Genomic DNA, 25,500 nt, shown 5'->3' on the forward strand with positions numbered 1-25,500 from the left:
GGGCAGTGGGGCGATCAGCCAGCAGCAGAGTGTTTAGGGGCATCAGGCAGGCAGGCAGGTGAGCAGTTAGGAGCCAGCGGTCCCAGATTGCAAGAGGGATGTCCGACTGCCAGTGGGGATCGGGCCTAAACCGGCAGTCGGATATCCCCTGAGAGGTCCCAGATTGGAGAGGGTGCAGGCCAGGCTGAGGGACACCCCCCCCCCCACACATGAATTTCGTGCACCGGGCCACTAGTAATTAATAATAAAATGCTGTAAAAATAGAGATGAGTTTTAGGTACTTACTGCATTTGTCTTTAAGATAATTTCTTTAACTTTAAGTTTATACAATTTAATTTTTCATGATGGCTGTATTAACCACCAGTTCACAAAATTCTGAAATGTTAACATTCAGCTCTTGTGAGCTATATGGGTCAACTTCAGCACCCTGTTGCATTTATCGCATATAAATATGAAGCAAGGCAAAGCTCTGACTTCCTCCCTTTCCCTATTTGTGCTTCCTCTGAAAGCCACCCTATCATACCACTTGGTCTGAGATGTGACACAAGAAGTGGATTTTGTACACTACTTTGTGATAAATTTGACACCTTCCCCAAACCAGTGAAATGTGTCTACTAAGGACAGATATCCTATAAATGTAAGAAAATAGTGACCTCTATATGACCTAGGTTTGTGGATTATTTATGCTCCCAATAACTCAACTAGTGCAGATTATTCAGACTTTCTCATCCCCAAACTATCAACATTACTGAGGGAATTTTGTTTGAAGACATTCCTAGTTCTCCTAGCTAAGTGACCAGATAAATAATGAGAGGTAAAGCACCATGGATCTCATTGGAGACATGAGGCTGGCAGCAACTGGGCCTCTGAAGACTGGTATGCATTCAACAAACATTTATGCTAGGCTTGGAAAGAGAGAAAGCCCCACTAGTAATAGTATGAACCATATAAATGATAATGCCTTTCATTTAAGAAACCAATGGGATCATGAGAAACAATACTTTTAGGTAAGAGACATATAGGATGAACTATTAGGAAGGACAAAAAGAAGCAAATGGATCCGACTGCGGAGCTTTTTCTGTGGTTACTTGTAGTGCTTTATGTACTTCTCAAAACCTGAATATTTAGACATCCCTGCTTCATGTCTGTATCTGTGTGTCACTCTAGCATATGGCAGGCAAAACTAAAACAGTATACAGTATATACAGATGGGCACTTATTATTTGTGGGGTGGCAGAATCTGACAATAAGTAATTGAATACAACCTTCCAATTCCAACTTTGCTTTTAATCTTCTAGGAGTCGTGGGTCAGGAAGGCTTTACTAATGTCCAAAAAAAAAAAAAAAAGCCGTTTGCCCTTAATTTAAATCATTGTTTTTCTAGAGAAATTTAATTTGGGGGGAAAATGTTTTTCTAATTAACTAGAAGACCATGTGCTATGCAAACAATAAAGATTTTTGTTTGAATGTAATGCATGCCCCTGATCCTAGGACTACCAAGGGAATTTAAAATAAAATATGCAAGCAGCTCTGACCTCCTATTTTGCCAGAGCTAAACAGAATTCTCAGATCCAGAGTTTTCACGTCAGTTCCCAATTTAAAACCCACAAGTGTTGAGCGGGCTCATGCTTCAGCAAGGCACATCTTCTCATCTCTAGAAATGACTGTATTTGGGTTTCTGGGCACGTCCCTCTCTCCCTCTTTCTTCCTCTTGTGCTATGGTTGGCCTGGAAGGTTAGAAACTGCACAATTAGATGGATCAGGGGAAGATTTCATAATGCTCTGGTGCTGGGCTAGACAGTCTAGCCAAATTCCGTTCATTAGCTAAGGCGCCAGGCTGAGTGTGGCCAGTAAGAATGCTGTTTTGGTTCCATAGAAATGTTGATAGGAAATAGGAAATAAACTTTTATTTTGGGGGTTCCTGAGAGACAGTTTGGGCAAGTGAAGAGTCTGGGATGCTGGGAATCTGGAGGCCAGTAGTTAATCTCCATCTCAACCACTTACTGGGCAGCTCAAGCAACTTTTGCTCTCTTTTGACTACGTTTTTTCTGACACTGTTTTCTTACTCTTTATGTACCAGCATCAGAGTTCTGTCTACTTTTAGACTTTAAATATTTGAAAGTCCAGAATCAAGCATTCAATTTACCCAGCATTTACTGAGCCACCTGTGGTGCTATAATAAGTGCTTTGGATACTGGTATTAATTTGACATGGTCTTGCCCTCAAAGAGTATATAGACCACAGAGGAGACAGATGTCTTAAAAATTAAATACAAAACAATAACGCAAGTGCAATATAAGACATTAAAATTGCTAAGACAGAAAATATAAGACAGAAAAATTGGCAAAGGAGCTTCTCTTGGAAGCCCAGGAGAAGCTATCGAATGGAAATGTCCTTGAACCAGGTCTGTTTGAATGAAGAGGAAGATGATTTGGGGACAGAGTATAGCGTACAAAAAAAGAAAACGGCATAAGCAATGGGTCTGAGGTCCAGTGACTGGTGAGGCCGGAGTGGGGGGTGTGGGTGGGGCCTGGGCAAGAGGCGAGAGGATAACTTTTACTGGGTACTCCTCCCGGTGTGCAAACAGGATAAAACAACTCTGGGCTTTGAGGCATTAGAGACTTTAGGGAGAACCTGGACAATAACAGGTTTGGGGTTTATTTTTTAATCAGATGAAATTAACTGGACATTATTGCAATGTTATTTCTTTACACCTTTAGGATACATAGTTATCACATCTCAAAAAACTGGCCTGAAACTTAAAAGTGTTCCAGAGAGAGCAGGGTGTATTAATCACACAGTCTACAACAGGAGACTGATTATTTACCTGTGCGTTAGACTAAGTTCTCAGCTTGTACATCCTAACACTTCTAGTTCTGAGTTCTCTGCCTTTCTCATTGAGTCTGTGGCATTTCCCCTCACATTATAGGCTTTAGGTGACAAGCCCAGATCTTCAGTTCTTTTTCATCTTATGCTTTTTAACACGTTAAGCACCATGTCAGTCACCGGTGACTGACACTATACTTTCTGTTTGGACCTCGTCAGTCTCTGGCCACCAACATATCGGTGAAATCGAATATCGCAGGCTAAACGGAAAGGAAGACAAAACAGGCTTGGCGCTTAATGCGTTAACTTTGGTTTACATAGCTGCCATCAGGAAAATGGTCATGTTCAGCTAGAACTCTCCTGCCCAAATGATTCTACATTTCTAAAGCTTAGATAAAAATGAAGTATTTGTTAAAATAACAGTGTCACATTTAAAATATCCATAGTTATTTGATTTAAATATAGTACATCACAGTTTGAGCCAGAGCCAAATTTTAAGAAATACTAACACCTAGGTTTTGTCTGTACCTTTCTTGCTCATGTTCAACTGCTATGAGCCATTGCATGATTAAACCCTGCTTCTATTTCCCAGACCTAAATAGAAACAGTTGCCTGATCTTTATCTTAAAATTATAAGTCTTATATAGCTTTAAACTTCATATACATGGCTCCAGCCCTTCAGGGATTTAGAGCAGGCTTATATGTGATTTTCTCATGGCCTTAATATTAAGTCTTTAAATGACCTACACATAACTTTCCAGAGAGACCATGCTAACTTGCCTTCTTAGAATTCCTAGTTGGCTCTCAAAGTGGCTCCTGCTTACTCTGTTCCCTCTTCGTTCTTAAATTATCAGAAACTCCTTTTTACATGTCAGAAGAGTCCACGAACCCAGGAAAGTACATAGAAGAAAAGGACTATTGGTCATCCCAGGAATAGGTTGGCCATTCCAACATGGATAATTTTTTTCCTTCCAAGTGAATCTTCTCTTTTCCTAGTCCCTTCCCCCTTTGAAATCCATATGTGTTATAAGATCTAATTAGACTTAAATGCTTAAAACATTCTATTAACTATAAAAGCAGGACCACACGCACATTCTGACAAACCTGCTTCTGTGTTTTTATTCTGATTTTCAAGAAGCCAGGCCCTCTTTTCCACCTGGAACATGCTCTGTAAAACATATTCAATAGCACATAAACAGTTCTTATTCAAAAATAAATTGTGTTTCTTCAGAAATTTTAAAGATTGTATCTTTGAGCAACTTCTCATTAATCACTTGCCAAATAATCTGGTATCATTCCCCCTAATCCCTAACTCTTCTTTGGGATGCTACCCTGAATCCTTAGCTTGGAGTCAGAAGCTCTTACTTATCAGCCTTGAACTTGGAGCTCCACCACATCAGTCAATCAAGCATGTTCAATGACAATCAAGGATATTTTTGTTTCTAGAATTTTCTTTGTTCTTTCTAGATGTCTTTATACATTTGCTACTAATTTTCATTCTGTTTTGTTTGTGATAACTCCCTCAATGATTTCTTTTTTTCCTTTAGTTAAAATATTATTCAAGATTATTCTCTGATTACAAACCCACTCCAATTTGACTTTCAGAGACGACTTCTTCAAGAGCTAGTAGCTCCTAATAAGCAGAATAAAACATTTTGAAAACAATTATACACACATATATATAACGTATATAAAAACATATATATGTGTGTTTTAGAATACATATTTATAAGGAGGTAGAGAGTTATAACTCTCAATTTGAAAGTTAACATAACTGTAATCATTTGATTTTAACTGGGTTTTACAATATGCCTGAAAGCTTCAAAGGGCAAGAGACTAGAGAAGAAGAAAATATCTCCATGTTGGAAAAAAGCAGTCTATTCCAGGTGTGTGTGTGTAAAATATTTAGTAGGCACCATCTATGTACTGCATACACAGATCCACATACCAGAGAGGAAAAGAAGTGACACTTTTCCTATTCTCAAGTTTCTCACGATCTAATAAGAAAAAGAGACACAATAAAGCATAATGTGTTTAATAAACCTTGTTTTTATATGAATAAAGAACTCTACGAGCACAAAAACAGGTGTTTAATTAATTATTGCACAGGAATTAAGAGTTGGCTTTGCCAGGTCTTAAACGATTAGTAGGGTTTCACAAAGCAAAAGTTGGAAGATGAGCAAAAGACACAGAGGCAGAAAAATACACACAATAATCAGATAACAGGACTTACATAACAAGGAATTTGCTTTGGGAAATGGAAGAAGATGAAGACAGGAGAGTAAGGTTGGAACCAGATTATGAAAGTCCTTGAATGCCTTGGTAAAAATTCATTTTATTTTGAAAGCACTATGAAAGATTTTAAGTGGAGGAATGAAATAAATAGATCTGCATTTCAAAACTATAATTCAGGTTATATAGTAAGAGGATTGTATATGAGGATGAAAAGATGAACAGAAAAATGAATTAGGAGAGCTAATCAGTTGATCTATCAGGCTTATAAAAAAATCAACTGCAGAGCTGATGATCATGATTATAAAGGCCTGTTCCACAGTAATTTCAGTGTGAGGGGAAGAGGGAAAACTTAGAACCTACTGGGTTTAGTAATTCACTCATTGTAAGGAATCAGGGGGAAAAGAGGAGGTAAGGACGCTCTGAGATTTGAGATTGGGGGACTGGGTATGTGTCAGTACCATGAGCTAAAATTGAGAAAACAAGAGAAGAAACATATCTTGGCAAGTACTTAAGAGATACTCAAGTGGAGTGAAGACTTACAGGAGGAAATTAAAGCTCCAGAAAGAGGTTATACCTAGAATTATAGTTTCAAGAGGCACAGCTGGAGCCATAACAGTGACTAAGGTCATTACCTGTGGCAAGTATGAGGAGTAAATAGAAGAGCCAAACCCCCAAGGAATAGCACATCAAAGGAAGAAGAAAAGGGGAACCCTGGGAGAGCCTGGAATGTGGAAATCAGGAGGGAGAAGCAGAAGAGAGTGTGCAACTAAAACAAATGGGAAAGAAGGTTGTAAAAAAATAAGGGAGGCCATTGTGGCAAAATTTCCTAAGAAGAGGTTTTGTGGATGGTCAGAACACTAGTAATTTTAGGAGAGCAATTTTGAGAGAGTGGAGAAAGCAAGGCAGACTCCCAGGAGAATAATGAAAAGAGGTAGAGGGGCTGTAACTAAAGCAGAGAGATCTGTGACTCTGGGGAAGCAACAGAATTTAGGAATAGCTTGGCTTAATTTTGAAGTATTTAAGTGTCATAGAGAATGTAATTTAAATCTTAAAGTCTATAGCTTGTCATCATGAGGTTTAGAAACACGCAGGCCTTGTCTCCCATGTGACTCATTTAGGATTGCCTTAAATCCTGCCATATGTAAACTGTCCCTTAAGACACTTTTTACCAATGATACAAAATTTATCTTTCCTGATCATGGTTTTTTCAACCAGTGGTCTCACAGCAAAATGGAGTGTTAGAATTTGGGTGTTAGATGTAACCTTGAATGAACACCCACTTTGAGGATGCCAGGTGTGAGGGGAGCACTGCAGAGGTCAGCCACAAATCCCAAATCATGGGAGATAACGTCAGGAAGTAGAAGGAAAGCAGGGAATGGCGTATGAGACATTCAGGAAAGAGAATGATTCCAGGGGAAGGTGTCAGGTTTTATGGGAGGAAATGAAAGGAGGCTTCTTTATTTCGAATATGAGAATGTCACTGGGACCCTGAAATAGCATTTTCAGTAGAACAGTGAGGCAGAAACCAGACTTGGGAATAAATAGAATGCAGTGTCATAATGAAGCCTCTCACATATAATAAAATACGTCATCTTCTATATACAGTGAACTTGTACATGTAATGTGCCTGAGAAAATGTGTGTCTATACACGCACACACACAAGTATTTAAGGTATATTAGTCATTGTTGAATAATTACTTTTTTTGCTCTTGTTTTAAAAAATATAATTGTGAATTTGGAAACTGACTTATGTTGAGGAGAATGTTAGATGTGTCAATATAGGAAAAAGAGGGTAAACTTACTATTTTTGAGAGAAGATTCTGTGCTAGAGTGTCTTTATTTCTTAATGACAATTTCATCCATTCTCTCTTCCTCTCCCTCTGCCTCTTTCTGCCTCTCTTTCCCTCCTTCACTCCCTCCCAGTGGAATGGAGTATGTCTAAAGACTTCTGCCCTTTGGCTGGAGAAATCATCATGGAGGACCTACAGACGCTGAGATGCACAATTACAGGGCTTACAACGGTAAATGCCAAATCTTCCCCCTTAAACTTCCCATTCCCCTGCCCCTGATGTTTGTGCGGGGATTTTGGTAGCAAATGCCTTACTCTGGAAGCAACAGGCAACACCCAGTCCTCTGGCAACAACTGCCATTCGTTAAGCGTGATATGTCTGGTATCCATAATCTGAACCCCACAACGGAGTGAGCAGACAGCATGAACCACTTTGTAAGCTGCCATGTTCTACGGAGATCAGAAAAAGACTGGCCTCACACAAGCCTTGAAAGCTGCTGCTTTCTGGATCTCAGTCTAATCTTTAGGGGGGGATCAAAGGCTCCGAGAGATCCAATTTTGACTCCCTGTCTGATGGTAAAAATAACAGCCTCATCTATCCCTCACCCCCACAGCCTGGTCGAGATCAGTCATCAATTGGAGTCACACAATTTCCTGAGAAAAATCCTTTTCCCTTGATTTAAAAAAAAAAAAATCTGTCTAAATCTGCTCTCTCAAAAAAGAAGCTATATATGGTGGCGCTACATTTCTTAGTAACCTGAACCAATTTAAACTGTGAATGAAAAACTGGAACAAACTGTGCTTATTTGTTCAACCAATCTAAACTTAAATGTTAATTATTTATAGAACTATAAGCCATATAAGCATACAAAATGCAAAATATAAAAACACCTAGCAAATCAGTTCAGACAGAAACAAACCCTATATTTCCTCTAATAATTAAAATGCAACAAAACTGGATCACCGAAATCTTTTTTTATAATGGGGAAAAAAACATTTTTAAGTAAACTTAAATCCAACCTGTAATTTTTTTTGGCGGGGGGAGAGCGGCACAATTTAAATAATACCTTAGGACCTTCACATGTGAGAGGTAGAGGGAGAATTTTGTTATTGTTGTTGTTTTTCTGTTAGTCAATTAAAACAGTTCTATGTAAAGTACAATCCTGAAACCCAGCATTAAGAAGGTGCACCAGGGTACATCTCTTCAAATATGAACCAGCTCATTCTAACAGAATGCTTGGTGGTTGGGTCACCACCACAGAATCCTGACTTTTAGTTCTAATCACACGTCTACACCAGAGGCCAAAACTGTGGATTACCAGAAAAAACAAACACGAGTGGGTGGCCCCCAGAGATGCTATCGGCAGACGGCAGACGAATGATTCCCAACCCTATAGCTCACATGATGGAAGAGGGCCATAGAGAACCCTAGGGAATTTCCATTGCTTGAAAAGAAAAAGTGTTATGGTGATAAAAATGGAAAGCTCTCCACAGAGAATTTCTCTAATATTTGAACTAATTTTTATAGGAATTAAGTTTTTCCACTTGGTCATCCAATGAGAACAATGCAGACAGTATCCTAATCACATAAAAGAGAAGTAGATTTACACTTCTACAGAGTCTCCATAACCTTGAGGTACAGAGAAACCCATTTTTATAGAAACCCATTTTTAATGTTAAAAAATTTTTTTTACATTAGAGTAAGTCCAATATTATTAAACCCCTAGCAAAGGCTCTTCAGAGATTGCTTTTTTTTTTTAACTACAAACACCATTTTACAATTTTTGCAATCAATGGTTTATCAAATGCTGGCTTCTAAAATGCCCCTTTGAGTTCACCAGGAAAAAACAAACTCTTCAAAGCAAAAACATAAAGCCATACAAAACATTTTAAAAGATTATAAGCAAACAAAAATAACTCCTTAACTCATAATACCAGAAGACATTAAAGAATATATCATTGTTTTAATAACAGTTTTAAAGTGGAAGTAATATCAAATAATTAACTTTTTTGAAGTTTTGATAGGTGAGGTGAGAATGTTTATTGTTGCATTGTTTATTGTGGCGTAACGTGTGAAAATAATCCAAACTTGCACCAGTGAGGGATTAGTTAAATAAATGGCTGTATTTGCCCCACAGAGAAGTACAATGCAGCCACTAAAAGAATGAAGCAGAACTTTAATGACTAATCTGAAAAGATATTCATTAAAACTTGTTACTTTTATAAAGCAAGTTGATCCGCTAAAATGGTGATGGTGGTTGTCTCTGGGGGAGGGGAAGATGAGAAAGGTGAGGGTGAAAAAGTACTCTTTTTTGGTAAACCTTATAAAACTGTGTATTTTAAAAATTGGTGTTAATGTGTTTTGGAGGGGCCAGAAAAAGTAATTTATGATATTGTATTTCTTGGGAAAGAAGAAAGCATAAAGAAAGCAAAAGGACACCCCCAAAATATGTATTATCATATGTAAACATAATAGTCAAGAAAAGCTAGAAAGCTAAAGTATGGGTGGTGGAGTAGTTTGCTCTCAAGTGATAAAGGAGTTCAGCAGACAAGAAAATCTACTTCTAGGGTAACAGTGACTAAATAAAATTCCTGATGCATTCTTCTATTTTGATACTTTGCAGGGCCAACAGTACTTTGTTCAAGTCTCAGCTTATAACATGAAAGGATGGGGACCTGCTCAGACCACGACGCCAACATGTGCCTCTCCTTCTAGTAGGTGGTGGTTGTGAACTCCCTCAAGCCTGGCAACAGGCTCCAACTCCCACTCTATCCTCAGGATGCCATTGCCATTCATTCCCTCTCTCCACTGCCGGGGACTAACTCAGGGCAGCATCTGCGCCACATAATGAATGATTTATCTGCAGAAATGCTCCCCTGGGAAGCAACTCAGTGGAATGAAAGGAGATATGTAACCAGCAAGACTAAATTTGGGGCCCATTAACTGTATAGCCTTCGAAGGTTACTTAAACTCTCAGAGTCTCAATTCAACATCTATGGAATGGGTCTGATCATAGCCTTACCCAGGGCTTTTGTGGGGATATAGTGAAACGACTCCGTGGCACTGCCTGGCCCAAAATACATAGAGTCCATTTTAGCTCTTATCACCCCTTTTGTGACAGGAACCTAGCAAATCTTACATTCCGTCAGAAGAAAAACTTTCTTACAAACAGGCACTCTGCCACAAATATAACTGATAATATCTGTTGTGGTGGCTGAAAAACCCAGCAAAGCCTCCTCTAATTATTTGAAGTTTAATCATTTATGCCCTGGTATATCTGGTAACTCTTTGTTAACCAGAAAAAACAATCTCCAAACATATCATATAATATATTTTTCTGCATAATGAGCCTATTGCTGGTATTGTAGTTTTTTGGATCTTCACGAATGTGATAGTTAAAAATGGTATAATATGCTTCCTGTGAGTGCAAACTGCTACTTCCTTTTTGGAACACAATTTGCCATCTATATCAACTACCATAAGAACATTCATTTCTTTCTAACCTATAATTACACATCTAGGAATTTAATCTAAGAAAACAGATGCAGACAAACAATTATGGACAAAGATGTGCAGTGCAGCAACATATTGGTATAGTGAAATATCATGTGTGGTGAGAGAACAAGTATTCTATATTAACTTAATGGTTAAATAAAGTATCATATAGTATCTATACTACAGAACAAAATGGTGTTTTACAAAACATTCATTGTGTTGAAGAAATTCTTACAGTATAAGCTTTGTGTAAAAAATGCAAGATTTTTATACAACATTTAAACTGTGAGTTTGACTATAATTAGATAGGTGTGTCTGCATAGAACTCTCCAAATCTAATAGTGGATATCTGAGTTATGAGTTTTCTTTTTATATTTATATACTTTTTGAGTATTATGATAACTCTTTACCCAGGACCAATCACAAATTGGTGGTATATTATGGGGTTTCCCATTCAGTATCTCACTTAATCCTCACAACTATCAGTCACCACTGTTCCGTCTTGTGGATAAGCAGCATCAGAGCTAACATCTATAAGACTCATTAAATGCTGTGTGTTAATCTAGGAATTTATCATGGGTTAACTCTTTTAATCTTTATAACAAACCTACTGAGGTGAATTTTATTCTTAGACCCATTTTACTGATGAGAGAACTATTAACATAGAGAGGCACATACACACACAGAGCCCCACATCACCAAACTAGCAACCACTGAAGTCAGTCCAAACCCTCCATCTCCTCTAATAATAAGGAAATAGGGATTCAGAGAGGATGTTGCCTTACTCAAGGTTACAACTCTGGTATGTGGCTAAGCCAGGATCCACGCCCAAACAGCTCAAGACCCGCTATCTAGACCAGGAGTAACTAGTGCCCCACTATCAGGCAGACAAGCCAACTAAGAACCAGCCAACCATTCCTGACTCCCATCTCTGGTGGATTCAGACAGCTAATCCAGATCATACAGAGCCTTAGATCACTGATACCAGAGACTCTATAAGGCTCCTGAATCCCCTAGCACTTAATGATTTAAGTATTCCGGTCTTATTTAGACATCTTTCTTATTCAAGACTTGTCAGAAATACAAACTGGGAATATTGAAAGATAAAGATAATAAGGGAACTAATCTCTTTCCAAGAAGAAAAGGAAATGGGTATGTATTATTGGAAATGGAGGGATAGAAGAGACAGAAAAGAAAAAAAAAACAAGCTAGCCTCAGCTCACTTGAAGGTAGGGCAGTGGGAAACCCACTCCAAATGCACAACCCATGCAAATTCGGATCTGCATGTGGATGCGTTTACATATAAACATCACATGTCTGGTTCTATAAACAAATTTTATTCAGACACTCTTCCTCACAGCTCATGTGAAGAGCTCTCTCCAAAATGACAAGAACAGTTGTCCAAGACTGGAAGATTCACTTATTGCTTGCTAATTAACATAGCAAAATGGCAGTGCTTTCAAAAATAGCACAATGGATTAGTAGGGGTATCTGGCAAAGAGCTAAAATGCAAACATGTCATTACAGTTGCTGCAGACATGCCATATCACTTGGAAAGAACAATATAAAAACACTCTGGTTCTATTTACAAACAGAGTATGACATTGTGATGTAACATGTATCATTACTCAAATATTTACCAGAAGACAATGTATTCTAACATGACAGAGTAATTGGAAATTGGGTAATATGTTCCAGTAAGCTATAAAACTTTTTTTATATTTTTACAAAAGGCCTTAATGTGTTTTTATAGACTTATGTTATATGGTAGGGTACATAATAAGAGAAAAGGACCCAGACAGGCTTGTCTGAGTTACGATCAGGAAAGCCCTGATATCGCCAGCGAATGTAAGCTCTGCATTGTGTTGCAATTGAAGTGTCTCATTACCAGAACAGTGAACTGTATTATGTGGCACAATCTGCTCTTTTCTTACCACACCAAGTTTATTCCTGTCAGGTTCCTGATTTCTTAATATATTTTCAATTTTCTCCCTCATCCCTAAAGTCTCCTATTTTATGTAGTCGTCAGAACCTTCCAAACATCTATGAGGAAAACTCATTCTTTCCAAAAACCTTGGCATCATGTCCGGCATTCACTCAGGCTGCAATTTAGCATTAGCAATTTTCTAATGTATCATAAAGTCATCAGCTCAAGCTCGCCTCTGATGTAATAGGACTCGGCTGAAAGAGCCAGGTCCATTTCATCTCCCCTTGCATTGACAGCAGTATTAACACTCATTAGAATATATTAGCATGTTCAGGGCCAGGCAGTAATTCAGCCACCCAGGAGTCCTACTCAAGCAAACTATGTTGCTCATCTTATCATAAGGATTTCAGATACATTTATCCAGCTAGGGGAACAAACTCATAATGACCTTTGGAAATCCATGAAAATAATGTTTATTCTCACTGTGCCCAGACAACAGGGACACTACAAATAGTACTTGGAGTTAATGTCCTCAAACATTTCCAAATTTCCCAAAAACAGCCCTTTCCTAGTCCATCCTACCTGAACACCTTCACACAGCTACTCACAATGCCTCACCAACATTTAATGAGTGTCTCCTATGTGCCCAAAGATAATAAGGGAACCAATCTCTTTCATTACTTCTTTGAAATCTCAGATAACCTAAAGAGACTCAAAAACTCACTTTACAGAGGAGAAACCTGAGACAAAGAGAAATTAAGTCACAGTTCCTGCCCACAAGGAACAGAGTCTACAGAAGGCACCTATGCCAATTCCCTGTCTCCAGAGTTGACCACAACTAACCCACACCACACAGATGCCAACCAAGCTCTGACCCTCCTTCCCAAAAGAAAAAACAAACATGTCCATGGTATAAGGAAATGAGCATATTAGGGAGGGTCATAAGACTATGTGACAGTCCTGGCCATGCCACCAACCAGTTGAGTAATGTAGAACTGGAATGGGTTTCTGTTGGCCTCGGTCTTGTGAGAGCTAAAATGGAGAAGGGTACATGGGAGAGGGTGGGAAAGAGGAAGGATTAGGATATATCTGGGGCCTCTTCTTCATAGGGGATCATCTGATAAGGTAAGAATGTTTACATACTTGCTACTCAGGGAGTTAACACCCCACCAATAAATACCCTTCTTTTTAAGTTATTACTTACACAATGCCTTCTATGTAACATCGCGCTGGATACCTCATAGTCCTCTCATTTAATCCTCACAAAATACTTCAAGGTAGACACTATGCTCCTTTCTCATGTTACAGAGTAGAGACCCTGTGAGTGTAAGTAACTTACTTCAGTTATAGTCACTAAGCTAGGAATCAGAAGGGCCAGGATTCACATCCAAGTTTATCTGTCTCCAGGACCTGTGTCTTTCTAAATGTGCTGTACTACTTGGCCTTGGATGGACCAGTGTAGAAGACCTTTACCTAACTTTAACTGTCATGGCACCTAAACAAGGGAGATTCCATATTTTAAAATAAAACTAGGGGGAGGGAATTTGAAAATCATTCAACTAGAATTTAAGCCTCCAATATACTTATGAACAAACTGACTTTTCTAGGAGGAAAAAAAAAGTCTAGCATTTTTAGAAAAAGCATTTTAACTAAGAAGCACCTTCAATTGTTTGCTTCTGAAAGGTTCAGAAAGTAAAACTGGGGGAAGGAAAACAGAGAGAAGAAGGGATGGACTATGAAATGACTGACTGACCTGCTAAAAAAAAAAAAATCCAGAGTTGGAGACAGCAGAATTACAGACTTGACATTAGTCCCATACGGGTTATTACTCTTGATATCATTATTGCCAAATGGAATGAAAATAGAAGGGAGAGAAAAATCTCAGTGGGTATTGCAATTTAAATTTGCCATGTAAGCTAATACTGTATATTTAGAGACTGAGCAGACAGGGTGGTTGGTGGCTCAGAGTATGTGCAGGAGTTGCCGTGCCAGCTAACCAAAGCAGACATTCATTAGAGCAAAATGTAGATTTCCATTTCTTGGCATCTGACATGGGCTCTTTCCTTGGAAAGAAATGTCAATTTGGCCAAAAGTGTGAAACCTACAATAAAAGCATTGGGACTGTAGATTTCATCTAGTCTGCACATTCCCACACCCCCTTCTTTCCTACTGTGGAAATCCAGTTGAGACCTGGGGTGCTAAGTGGAGAGATGGCAGGGGAACTGATTAGGACACTGGGTGCTGAAAGGAGAATAAGGAGCTGGGGGAGGGGAAATTGGACTCCCCAATTCCCCATTTTCTTTTGGCTTTCCATTACCATTTTCTTTTGCCCTAAAACTGCCCAACATGAGAAACCAACCACAATTACTGTTTTGCACAGGGCCCTGAACAATGGCAGCCTCCAAACCCTTGGCACTGCTTGCTAGCTGTGCAAATGCTGGGTGCTTATCCACAGAGTCTGTGGGCAGCATGAGCAAAACTCGGCTCCCAAGGCAGGGCTGGGGAGAGGCCTCCCCTGCTTTAAAATTTCACTCTGTTTGTTTCTTTTGTTCAATAGACTGGAAAGACTATGACGACAGAGAGCCCAGACACAAGGGACAGAGTGAAGTTTTGGAAGGTCTGCTGCAGCAGGTCCGAGCCCTTCATCAGCATTATAGTTGCCGAGGTAAGGATAAAAATCTGCACTGGGCCATCGGCTGAGGTCTCGGTGGCGCCGGTAATTTTAGCAGTTTCCTAACTGGGTCATACCTTCTCATTCATCAGGGAGAGAGAGATATTAATATTTGTACATCTGGAATCACTTTACAGCACTATCTTGCTTTAACCCTTCAGAAAAGATTTCCCTCTCCTTCCTCCCTTTCTCTCTCACCCTCTCTTTATAAGAATAGTTTGAAAACAAGCACAAGAAAAACAGCAGCTGCCATTAGTTCCCTTCCCTTTGAACTGTCCCTTTGCAAACCTCCTCAGTGTGCTGGGTCTTGAGGATATTCACCCTAAAAAGTTTCACCTCTGAAGCAAACTCTGTGAGCATCCTTGAGGAAGCACAACCATTTATAGCAACAACAAAAATAGTAAACCTTTGTGTATACTTCCAATAAAGTTTACATGCAATTTCACATCCAATATCTCTTTTCCATCCTCATTTTGGCAATTACCACTGAGGCTAAGTTACTTGACCAAGGTCACAATGCTAGGAAAAGACAGAATCAACATAGCAACTGAGGTTTTCTGTCTCCAAGCCCAGCCTCATTGTCACACCTCATTTTGGTCTCCCATCCTTACTTACATCAGGACTGGGCCCTGGACTTTAACATCACCCTGAATTTTAATCTTTCCCTGTACTATTGCTCAAGACCAAGTAGAGCATACCTTCCACAGACCTGCCAACTACACCCAGAAAATCTCTCGAGGAGCTTTTGAAAGCTTCTCTTCTACTTGGACTGTTCCAATGGGACAGGGTCGGGTTTCTGATCTGTGTAATGATTCGTGGAACAGGCACTTAGTTTTATTTGGAGAATTAAAGCCTCCATAAAGTTTTCATTTTCCATGCTCCTTCACCCACCAGATCGCCAACCACATTGCACTCCGTAGATTCAGGGCACTGCTGGACCTGGAAGGTAAGAAATCAATGGTTGAGATGAAAAGATGCTAGCTGAGTTCTGATGAGGTGTAAACAAAACGTTATTCCCAATTACTGTATAACTATGATAACTGTAGAAATGTTGGCTATAACTAGAAATGAGGACACACGTTTGCAAGAACATATTGTCCTAGTGAATGGTTCATTAGGAGAGGTAAATATGCATGGAAGAAGCTTGAGAAGGAAACCCCAGAGGGATTTCATTCCCAGAACTTTAGGAAAACTTTATCCAGATCAGAGCCTTCAACATTCCACACTACGCAAGGTGCACTCAATTCTCAGTTATCTAGGGTCCATTTAACCAGACGAGGCATTGCCTAGAAGAACATTATTTTCTTGCAAATATTAATACTCAGTTCTAGCTATAGTCAAAATTTCCAAAAGGCTTTATTGTCATAGTTAAACAGTAACTGAGACCAACTTTTTGCTAATGCTAAGTATGACCATCTTAACACCTACTTAAAACTCAGCTAGTATCTCTTAGTTTCAACCATAGATTTCTTACTTCACTTTCTCCTTTCCTGCCTCTTCATCATTCTCCTGCCCATTGGTTCCTGTATGGCAAGCAAAGGTAATAAAGCAATGGAAAGATAATTATTTGCAATTCATAAGCCACATTTTGTTTGATCTTTATCAGAGGGGGAAAGATAAAACTACTCATGAGGATAAGGGAATATTGTTTGTATTACCTAAGGATTTAGATGCTCTCCCCATTACTATTGGATTACTAGTCAGTGGTCAAGAAATGATTGTCTAGACAGCCCAATTATTTCTATGGTTTCCATCAACTTTTATCATGTGCATGCATTTCCTCACATGGATGTAAATATATGTGGACTATCAGAAAGACTGATTAAGGCATAAGGTAGAACTTCCCAAAAAGGAGGATTATTTTTTATATTGAAATATGCTCTGGATACTTAAACAGTACCCAAAGTGCATTCCAAAGAACAGTGGTCCTATAGGATATTCAGCTATTCTCCAGTTGTATCAATTTTCTCTCAATACAATCAGATAACATTACTATTGTTTCAACTGCACCTTCTTAAAGACACTTCTCATGGAGCCCTCTGACCTCCTCCAATCTAGACTGGTTACTGGCTGCCTCTGTGTCTGGTGAGCAGCTGTCACCCTAAGATCTCCTTTCACCACCATATTGAGAACTCTTCATGCCACTCTCCAATATTAGATTTCTCCTTTTTTTTATCCCATGTCTTTCTTTTTCTTGGGTTAGTCTCTCATTTGGGGAAGCCTTTTCTCTGGCAGCTTCCTGAGAGGATACTGGGGAGCTAACTTTTGGATACATTGAATGTCTAAAGATTTGTTCTAGTTATTCTACTTAACATTTATTTAAGGATTTGGATAAGTATGGAATTCACCATTGAAATAATTTTCCTTCAGACCTCACTGTCTTCTAGCTTTTGGTCTGATTGCAGAAGTTTTGTATAAAACCTATTTTTTCTGTTCTCTAAGGTTTTAAGTTTTCTTTTTAAATTCAGTATTCTAAAATTTCACTATTATGTGCCTTTGCGTGGCTCTATTGTCCGTTGTGTTGCACACTTGGCAAGCCCTTTCAATATGGAAGGCACCTTCAATTAGGGGACATTTTCTTAAATTATTTCTTTGTTTCCTTCCCTCCCTTTTCTCCATTCTCCCTACAAGAACTCTTATTCAGATGTTGAACCTCAGAGACCAGCCCTTTATTTTTCCTTTTTCCCCCTCCCTCTACTCCTTTCCATCCCTGTGTCCTTTTAAATTTCCCCAACTTTATTTTCTAAGCTTTCTATTATGTCTTTCAGACTTTGATAACATGTATTTTTTTAGAGAGAGAGAGGAAGGAAGAGAGAGGGGGGAGGGGAGAGAGGTTATTGGTGCTGTTAAGTCTTGTATGTGCCTTGACCAGGGATCAAACCTGCAACCTTGGTGTATCAGGACAACACTCTAACCAACTGCGCTATCCAGCCAGGGCTTTGATAAAATATTTTTAATTTCCAATGCTCTGTTTTATTCTCTGAATATTTCTCTTCCAGAGTCCTATCGTTTTTATAAGGCAATGTCTTATTTCTCAGGCTATTAATGATAGGCATTGTTTCATTTTATATTTTCTTTTCTCAGCATAGTCTCTCCTCTAAAATGCTCTTTTATTTCTTTGGGTTTGGCGTCTGTCTTTCCTGTTAACCTGTTCTTTGCAACTCCCTGGTGATCCTTAGACGTGTGCTCAGATTTAACAGAAGGGAACTCAATAGCTATTGGGAAGTTCTGAGCACTAGGGCTCTTTATTTACAGGCTTCACTGTAAGGTGATCTAGCATGGCCTTATCTTTAGGAAAGCAGTGAAGCCAATGTCAGAATCTTTAGGTACCTTCTCTTTGGCCACAGAAGTTTCTTTCCAGTATCCTGCCTGGAGGAAATAAGTTTGAGTACCAGTGTTCTGAGAGCCCAGTGGGGAAATATTCTGTATGGAAACTTTCATTTAATCCACCTGTTTTTGAGTACGAAACACCTCCTCCCCCCATTAACTGTACCCTGTGTTTCCCACTCTAAAGACCTGTTTTTGTGCTTTCCAGAGAATATGACTCTTTTTTCTAGACAGGGGAAAGGGTATCTGTCTACCTAAACAGAGTAGCGGAGGATATCTAGAAGTCTAACTACTTTCTAAACAGACTTAAACACATCCCCCTGATTTTAGGTCCATGTTCACCCCCAACTTCCAGCAGTATATGGTGCCCACAGGGTGAGTCAGGTTACTTCTCATCTTTCTCCACTGCTGGCTTAGGATTCATCTTTCTCAAGTCTGCTAAATCCATCTGTCCATCTGCTTTCCAGCTACCAAAATTCACTTGCTTTTGTCTCCTGTCCCATCTCATTGTCTTTATAGATTTATGTCTTTGTCTTTATAGATTTTTAAAATATTTTTGCTCTGCATTTTGTGAGGTTTAAGGAGAGAGCAGTATGTAATGAATGCATTCAATATGCTCCTTTAACCGGAAGTCCCAGCAGCATCATTTTCAAGCAGGATATGACCAGCTGAATTCATGTTCAAGTCAGAAAAAAATGCTTTTGCTTTGTTCTGCCAGGAATAACTGTTACCAGCTCAAGCTTGAAGCTGGCATGAATGCTTGTGTCAGCTCACTCCCAACTGCTCCTATAGGATCATGGGCAGAATCACACTGGGCCTCCGCCATGGGCCATCACCCAGGATTCCATGTCTAACAGCACCAATATGGACCATATTCTCATCCCCACTGACAGATGTGTCAAAAGTTTGATGATGGCCCAACCTCAGCTTCCCTTCATTACATTGAAGATAGGAATTAGAATCAGTGATCATCTCATTCAGTTCCATAGAGCCCTGTTTGCAAAGAAGTCTACTGCTTTTGTCAGGGAGAACTCCAGGTTGTAAACAGAAGAGCTGAACAGATGCAATGGGTGATTTGCTCACCACGGTAGCCACAAAACCTTGCACACAGTAGTGTCCCAACAAATACTTATTCAGTGAATGAATGTCTCCGTTTTTCTGGGTACTGGCGTTTTTTTATCTTGGACAACTCACTTAACCTTTCTGTCTCAATTTTTCTCCTGAATAAGGATAATAATCATACCTAAGCCTACAACTATGTTTGTAACCCTCACATATGCTGGGAAAAAAACCTTCCCAGAATGCTAGCAGTGGTTATAATAAAGTGGCAGGATGATATGGGTGGGATTTTGTTTTTTATTTTCTATTCTCCACATTTTCTGTAATATACCTATATTAATTTTACTAGTATAATGAAAAAAAATTTAGTGGACTATCCCACCTTATAATAAAATGCTGATACAGAGAGGATAAACAAAACACCCCAGTGGTTTCCCCTGGAGTTATGTTACTCATGGCCAACATTTTTGAGGATCTGTTCATTGAATTAACCACTGGCATCTCAAGATACAAAAGTTTCTTGTAGGAATGAATGAGCTGAATCCCTACATGAGACTGAGGATAACACTGAGGAGACAGGGGAGTAGGAGGCAGGAAGGTGGGAAGAAGGTACTGGGAGTGTTTTCTGCCAATGGAATTTACACTGTATTTTTTTGTGTTCCAGAAAGTTCAAAATTACAAACCACAGGCCGCAAGCAGTCAGTCTCAAGGAGCCTAAAACACCTATTCCATTCCTCAAACAAGTTTGTGAAGACATTGAAACGGTGGGTCCTATAGTTTGTTTTTTGTTTTTGTTTTTTCAGAAAGTTTTAACTTCTCAGGAATCAGCTGGTTTTGGTTCTGAGTAGAAACTACGTTGAAATTACTTTTTGTTATTAAAAGAATATGAAGTTCATACCTCTTATTTCCCTCCACCTTTTCAGCCATCCTTCCACCCTACCGCCACCCCTCTGGCAACTATCAGTGTGATCTCTTTCTGTGAGTCTGTTGCTGTTTTGTTTTGTTCATTTTTCTTTATTAGATTCCACATATAAGTGAAATCATTCGGTATTTGTCCTTCTCTAACTTATTTCACTTAGCATATAACCCTCTAGGTCCATCCATGTTGTTGCAAATGACAAGATTTGTTTTTCTTTTTTTTAAATCATGGTGATCACTTCATAAGTATATAAATATTGAATAATTATGTTATATATTAGAAATTCATAATATTGTATGTTTACCATACTTTAATTTTTAATAAATCTATCACATTTCTTAAAAGAATATGAAATTCATTTTTCTTCTGAGAATTTGAACAAGATAGTAATTTCTCTGAGTTTTGATCAGTGAACTTGTGATTCTTAGCAAGAATACACTCATAGATATATTTTAAATTATCCTTTTCATGTCCAAAAAATTTTTACCATGATTGAGGCTTGGTAGAGGAAAATGGTGGAGGACAATTTTTATTTTGCCTTTTCTTTTTAGGGGACTCTACATAGCCGTTATATTTTATTACAAAGATAATATGTTAGTCACCAATGAAGATCAAATACCAATCGTTGAAATAGATGACTCTCACACCAGTTCCATCACACAAGATTTTCTGTGGTTCACGAAGGTATATTGAGTTTGATTTTATTTACTCCCACTTTGCACCAATGTTACTGCACACAAATCTCTGAAACCTTAGTTAAGGGGTCTCCAGTGATCAAAGTATTGGGGTGGGAGTAAATTTCCTAAAAGGTCTTTCAGTTCTGATATGCCCTAGGTCATACAAAATGCCAAAACAGTGTCTACACTACATTTTCAAAGCAAAGAAGCTTGCATCCTGTCAGATTGTGTCTCCACTATTCTGAGTTATGGGATCGTTTGGCAAAGACTAAACTGTGGATCTGACTGTTTCATTAACATTCAGATCTTTTTCCAATTGGACAGAGATCAAAAAGTTGTTTCACCCATATCTGCAAATGGACTAGAGAACAAACATCAGGGGTCAGGTTTCCTTCTCCCTGCTGTGCTTTGATGCCACAACCTAAATCATGTACTGGCTTGGATGATGATATGACCTTGTGACTTCTTTTGCAGCTGTCTTGTATGTGGGAAGATATAAGGTGGTTAAGGCAAAGTGTGCCTATCTCCATGTCCTCATCCACAGTACTGCAAACTCGGCAGAAGATGCTCGCAGCAACAGCCCAGCTACAGGTGAGGGGCCAGGTTTCAACCCAGACCTCGACAGAAATCTGAGAAAAACTTGGTCAATTCCATTCCAATCTGACCCGGAAAGGAAATGGTGAGATCCTCTCTTTTTCAGAGCCCTATGAAGCATATGAAGGACTCTCAGTTTGAGCTGCTGCACACCTGCTCATGTAGGGAACCTGTGCCTTTAGCAGTCTCTTGGAAGAGGAGCAGGGGTCTCTCTTAAAGAGTCTAAGAGTGACCCCCAAACAAGGAGTAAGAAGACTTGAGTTCTGGATTTGATATTAATAAGCCAACTCATTTCTCCTTGCTAGGTCTCAGTTTTATCACTTGCAAAATAAAAGGAGTTTGAGTAGATCACCTGAAGAGCCATTGCTGCTCTGGCATCCCGTGCCTTTATGAGTGTATGGAGATGGAGAAATAGACTAAGGAGATATTTTAAGGTGTTTCTTGGCTTGATGCTTTTGGTAAAACAAAGGTATTTGCATACATTTTTGCTTACTTAAAGCAAAACAAAAGCTTACTTATAACCATGAATGTATTCATCTGTCTGTACTACTAACCCAGTGGTCGGCAAACTCATTAGTCAACAGAGCCAAATATCAACAGTACAACGATTGAAATTTCTTTTGAGAGCCAAATTTTTTAAACTTAAACTATATAGGTAGGTACATTGTTATTAACTTAATTAGGGTACTCCTAAGGCTTAGGAAGAGCCACACTCAAGGGGCCAAAGAGCCGCATGTGGCTCAAGAGCCGCAGTTTGCCGACCATGGTACTAACCTAATCAGATCAGGTCTCTAATCCCTACAAGAATCTTTGTAGATTACAGAGTCCCTCCTAGAGTTTGTGTTCTAACCAAGCTCTTCTGGGTTTTCCTCTCATTGTTTTCTGACAATCCCTGAATTTGTGGTTCCTAACAGAAAAACATCTGCTACATGGAACTGGGGTCTTTAAGAGATCTCTGAGCCTTTAACAGTAATGGGCATCTACCTACAAAGCTATCAGTTACATCAACCCCAGAAATATGCATAACAGGAATCTATGTACGCTGTGTTTAGCCAGGCTATCCTAGCCAAGGCATAAAAATAGGGTCATAACAAAACAAAAAAAATTCTACAGCTCCACCACCACCTGCAATTACAGAAACTTCATTTCTTGACCCACACAATAATTCAACTTCCTGCAATAATAATTATTGTGTTGCTATTATAATTCTGCAAAGTAACTCTTACCTTTAAGAATGCTCCGTGCTATGTTCCATTACATAAGTGGTTTACTGCCTTGTGTCCTCACTGGCCTCAGATATTTTAGTAAACAGTGCTCTCCATTTCAACTCTCTTGATTGCAGAATCTTCCCCTTCAACTCAAGAAAAAGTTCTTGGAGCTTGGCCATGATGACTATGCTCAATGTGAAGCACTCCTTTCCTTTCATCACTGATCAGCTTAAATTAGACCAATTCACTGTACCTCAAACTGCTCCTTCATTAGGATAAAGTTCTTTCCCAGGAGGCTCAGAGCCCTTATTGGATGGACTCTCTCATTAGCCCACCATACAGCCCAGACATGCTTGGATCACAGACTGAATAACCTTAGGATTTCAAATGGAGCTCTTTGATTCTATGTTTATTGAAGGCTTCCTAAAACACTTTCATCTGATATCAGTAACACTGGAAGAATCAGACCGTCACAAGCCAGTGCAGTTAGATGCTGAGGAACTAGAGGGAAGCTGTGATGGTCAGTGTTCCCTACTCAACTACTCCCACTGCAATAGCTCTTGGATTTCCTTGGCCCCACAACTTTTCGTAATGCATCAGCCGCCTTCTGAGGAATTTCCCTCTTTGTCTAGCTTATATTCCTTGGCCCATCATAATCACTCCCTTGAAAATATTCTAAATTTCTGGCCACTGTCTCCTTCCATATTATTTATTTGGAAAAATCCCAAGTCTGGATGAATCCAACATGTCTATACTGAAGTATAGTTGTATACTGCTATAGAAGAAAATCACCAAAAAGGTGGGGGCGGGGGGGACAGTTGACTGGTTTTATGTTAAATTCACTACTACAATTCCCACATATGTTACCTAGTGATCACATTCTATTTCTCTACTAAATTCACTTTCCCAAACTATAAAACAACTATTTAAAACCGTCTCCATTATCCCACATCCCTTCACCTTCCCCACACTCATTACCAGATTAGCTGATGACTTCACTGTATAATTCATTAATAAATGGGAATTAATTATTTTCCATCATCAAATTTAAAAGCTTCCTTCCATTGACCCTACTTTCTCTTCCTTCCTATTCCAACAAATAGTCTCACTCCTCCTACCAAAGGCTTCTCCCTCAAATGTGCTCTGACTTCTTATTTAAACACTACTAGCCCTGCGCATGAATCCGTGCACCAGTAGCTCACCAGTAGCTCGCTGCCGCCCTCCAGTAGCTCTCCATCCACTACCCTGCCCTCCTGCAGCTCTCCCCGCGCCCCTTCTCCCCCGCCCCCCCCTCATAACTTGCAGCCCTGCCCCTCCTGTAGCTCTCCGCCGCCCACTTGTAGCTCGATTGCCCCACCCTCCTCCTGATAATGATCTGGTCATTACGCAGTCGGTCCTTACGCTTCACAGCGTAACGACCATTTGCATATTACATCTTTATTATATAGGATAAATCAAGTCTCTCCAGTTTAACCTCCCCTCAAATCCCTTCCTCAACCCCACATACCCCTTCAACTACCAAACTCTCTTCTCTTCCTTAGACCCAAAGTTCTTGAAACTCCTTCTCCACTTACTTCCTCACTTCCCATTTAGTACTATTATTTATTAATTATTATATTATATTCCATATGAACAACTATAAAACTACTTTTGTTCCAACCTATATTGAAGCCACTTGATTTGTTGTTGTTGTTGTTGTTGTTGTTGTTGTTGTTTAGGGGGTGGGGGGACAAAGGGGGCAGTTACAGGCATAGAAAAGCTTTTCAAAAGAGAAAGAAAAATAAATTGGGGGAAACTGATGCTCACTTAATATTTTATGTCTCTTTACTAACCTAACATTTTTTTACAATGCTCTGAGGAAAGTAAAAATGCATTATTAAATAGCTTGGTTGGCATAAGCCATAGACAAAAGATTCTGACCATGCCATTCCCTTACTCACACTCTTCCAAGAATGGCCCATTTTAATCCCATTTACCATCACACCAAAAAAATTAAGCTACCTAGGAATAAATTTAACTAAAGAGGCAAAAGACCTCTACTCAGAAAGCTACAGGACATTGAAAAAAGTGATAGAGGAAGACATAAACAGATGGAAGAACATACCATGTTCATGGATTGGTAGAATCAACATCATTAAAATGTCCATACTACCCAAAGCAATCTATAAATTCAATGCACTTCCCATTAAAATACCAATGGCATATTTCACAGACCTAGAACGAACGCTCCAAAAATTCATCTGGAATAAAAAAAGACCCCGAATAGCTGCAGCGATCCTGAGAAAGAAGAACAAAGTAGGTGGGATCTCAATACCAGATATCAAGCTGTATTACAAAGCCACTGTTCTCAAAACTGCCTGGTACTGGCACAAGAACAGACATATAGATCAATGGAATAGAATAGAGAACACAGAAATCGACCCGAACCAATATGCTCAATTAATATTTGACAAAGGAAGCAAGAACATACAATGGAGTCAAGACAGTCTCTTCAATAAATGGTGTTGAGAAAATTGGACAGATACATGCAAAAAAATGAAACTAGACCACCAACTTACACCATACACAAAAATAAACTCAAAATGGATAAAGGACTTGAACGTAAGACAGGAAACCATAAAAATACTAGAAGAATCCAAAGGCAACAAAATCTCGGACATATGCCAAAGCAATTTCTTCACTGATACTGCTCCTAGGGCATTGGAAACTAAAGAGAAAATAAACAAGTGGGACTACATCAAAATAAAAAGCTTCTGCACAGCAAAAGAAACC

General features: G+C 39.1%; 1 protein-coding gene across 1 annotated transcript in view; it reads left to right on the forward strand.

Annotated features, from left to right (window-relative positions):
* Nucleotides 1-25,500, forward strand: part of ANKFN1 (ankyrin repeat and fibronectin type III domain containing 1) — a 322,342-nt gene that overhangs the window by 274,437 nt on the left and 22,405 nt on the right. The window contains exons 9-14 of the mRNA XM_023759604.1: nucleotides 6,985-7,082; nucleotides 9,475-9,565; nucleotides 14,831-14,938; nucleotides 19,995-20,094; nucleotides 20,801-20,933; nucleotides 21,401-21,517. Of these exons, the coding sequence (XP_023615372.1) occupies nucleotides 6,985-7,082; nucleotides 9,475-9,565; nucleotides 14,831-14,938; nucleotides 19,995-20,094; nucleotides 20,801-20,933; nucleotides 21,401-21,517 (647 nt within the window). The remainder of the gene's footprint in view (nucleotides 1-6,984; nucleotides 7,083-9,474; nucleotides 9,566-14,830; nucleotides 14,939-19,994; nucleotides 20,095-20,800; nucleotides 20,934-21,400; nucleotides 21,518-25,500) is intronic.

This window comes from Myotis lucifugus, unplaced genomic scaffold, assembly GCF_000147115.1.
Source record: "Myotis lucifugus unplaced genomic scaffold, Myoluc2.0 scaffold_158, whole genome shotgun sequence".
In the NCBI taxonomy this organism is placed as follows: Eukaryota; Metazoa; Chordata; class Mammalia; order Chiroptera; family Vespertilionidae; genus Myotis; species Myotis lucifugus.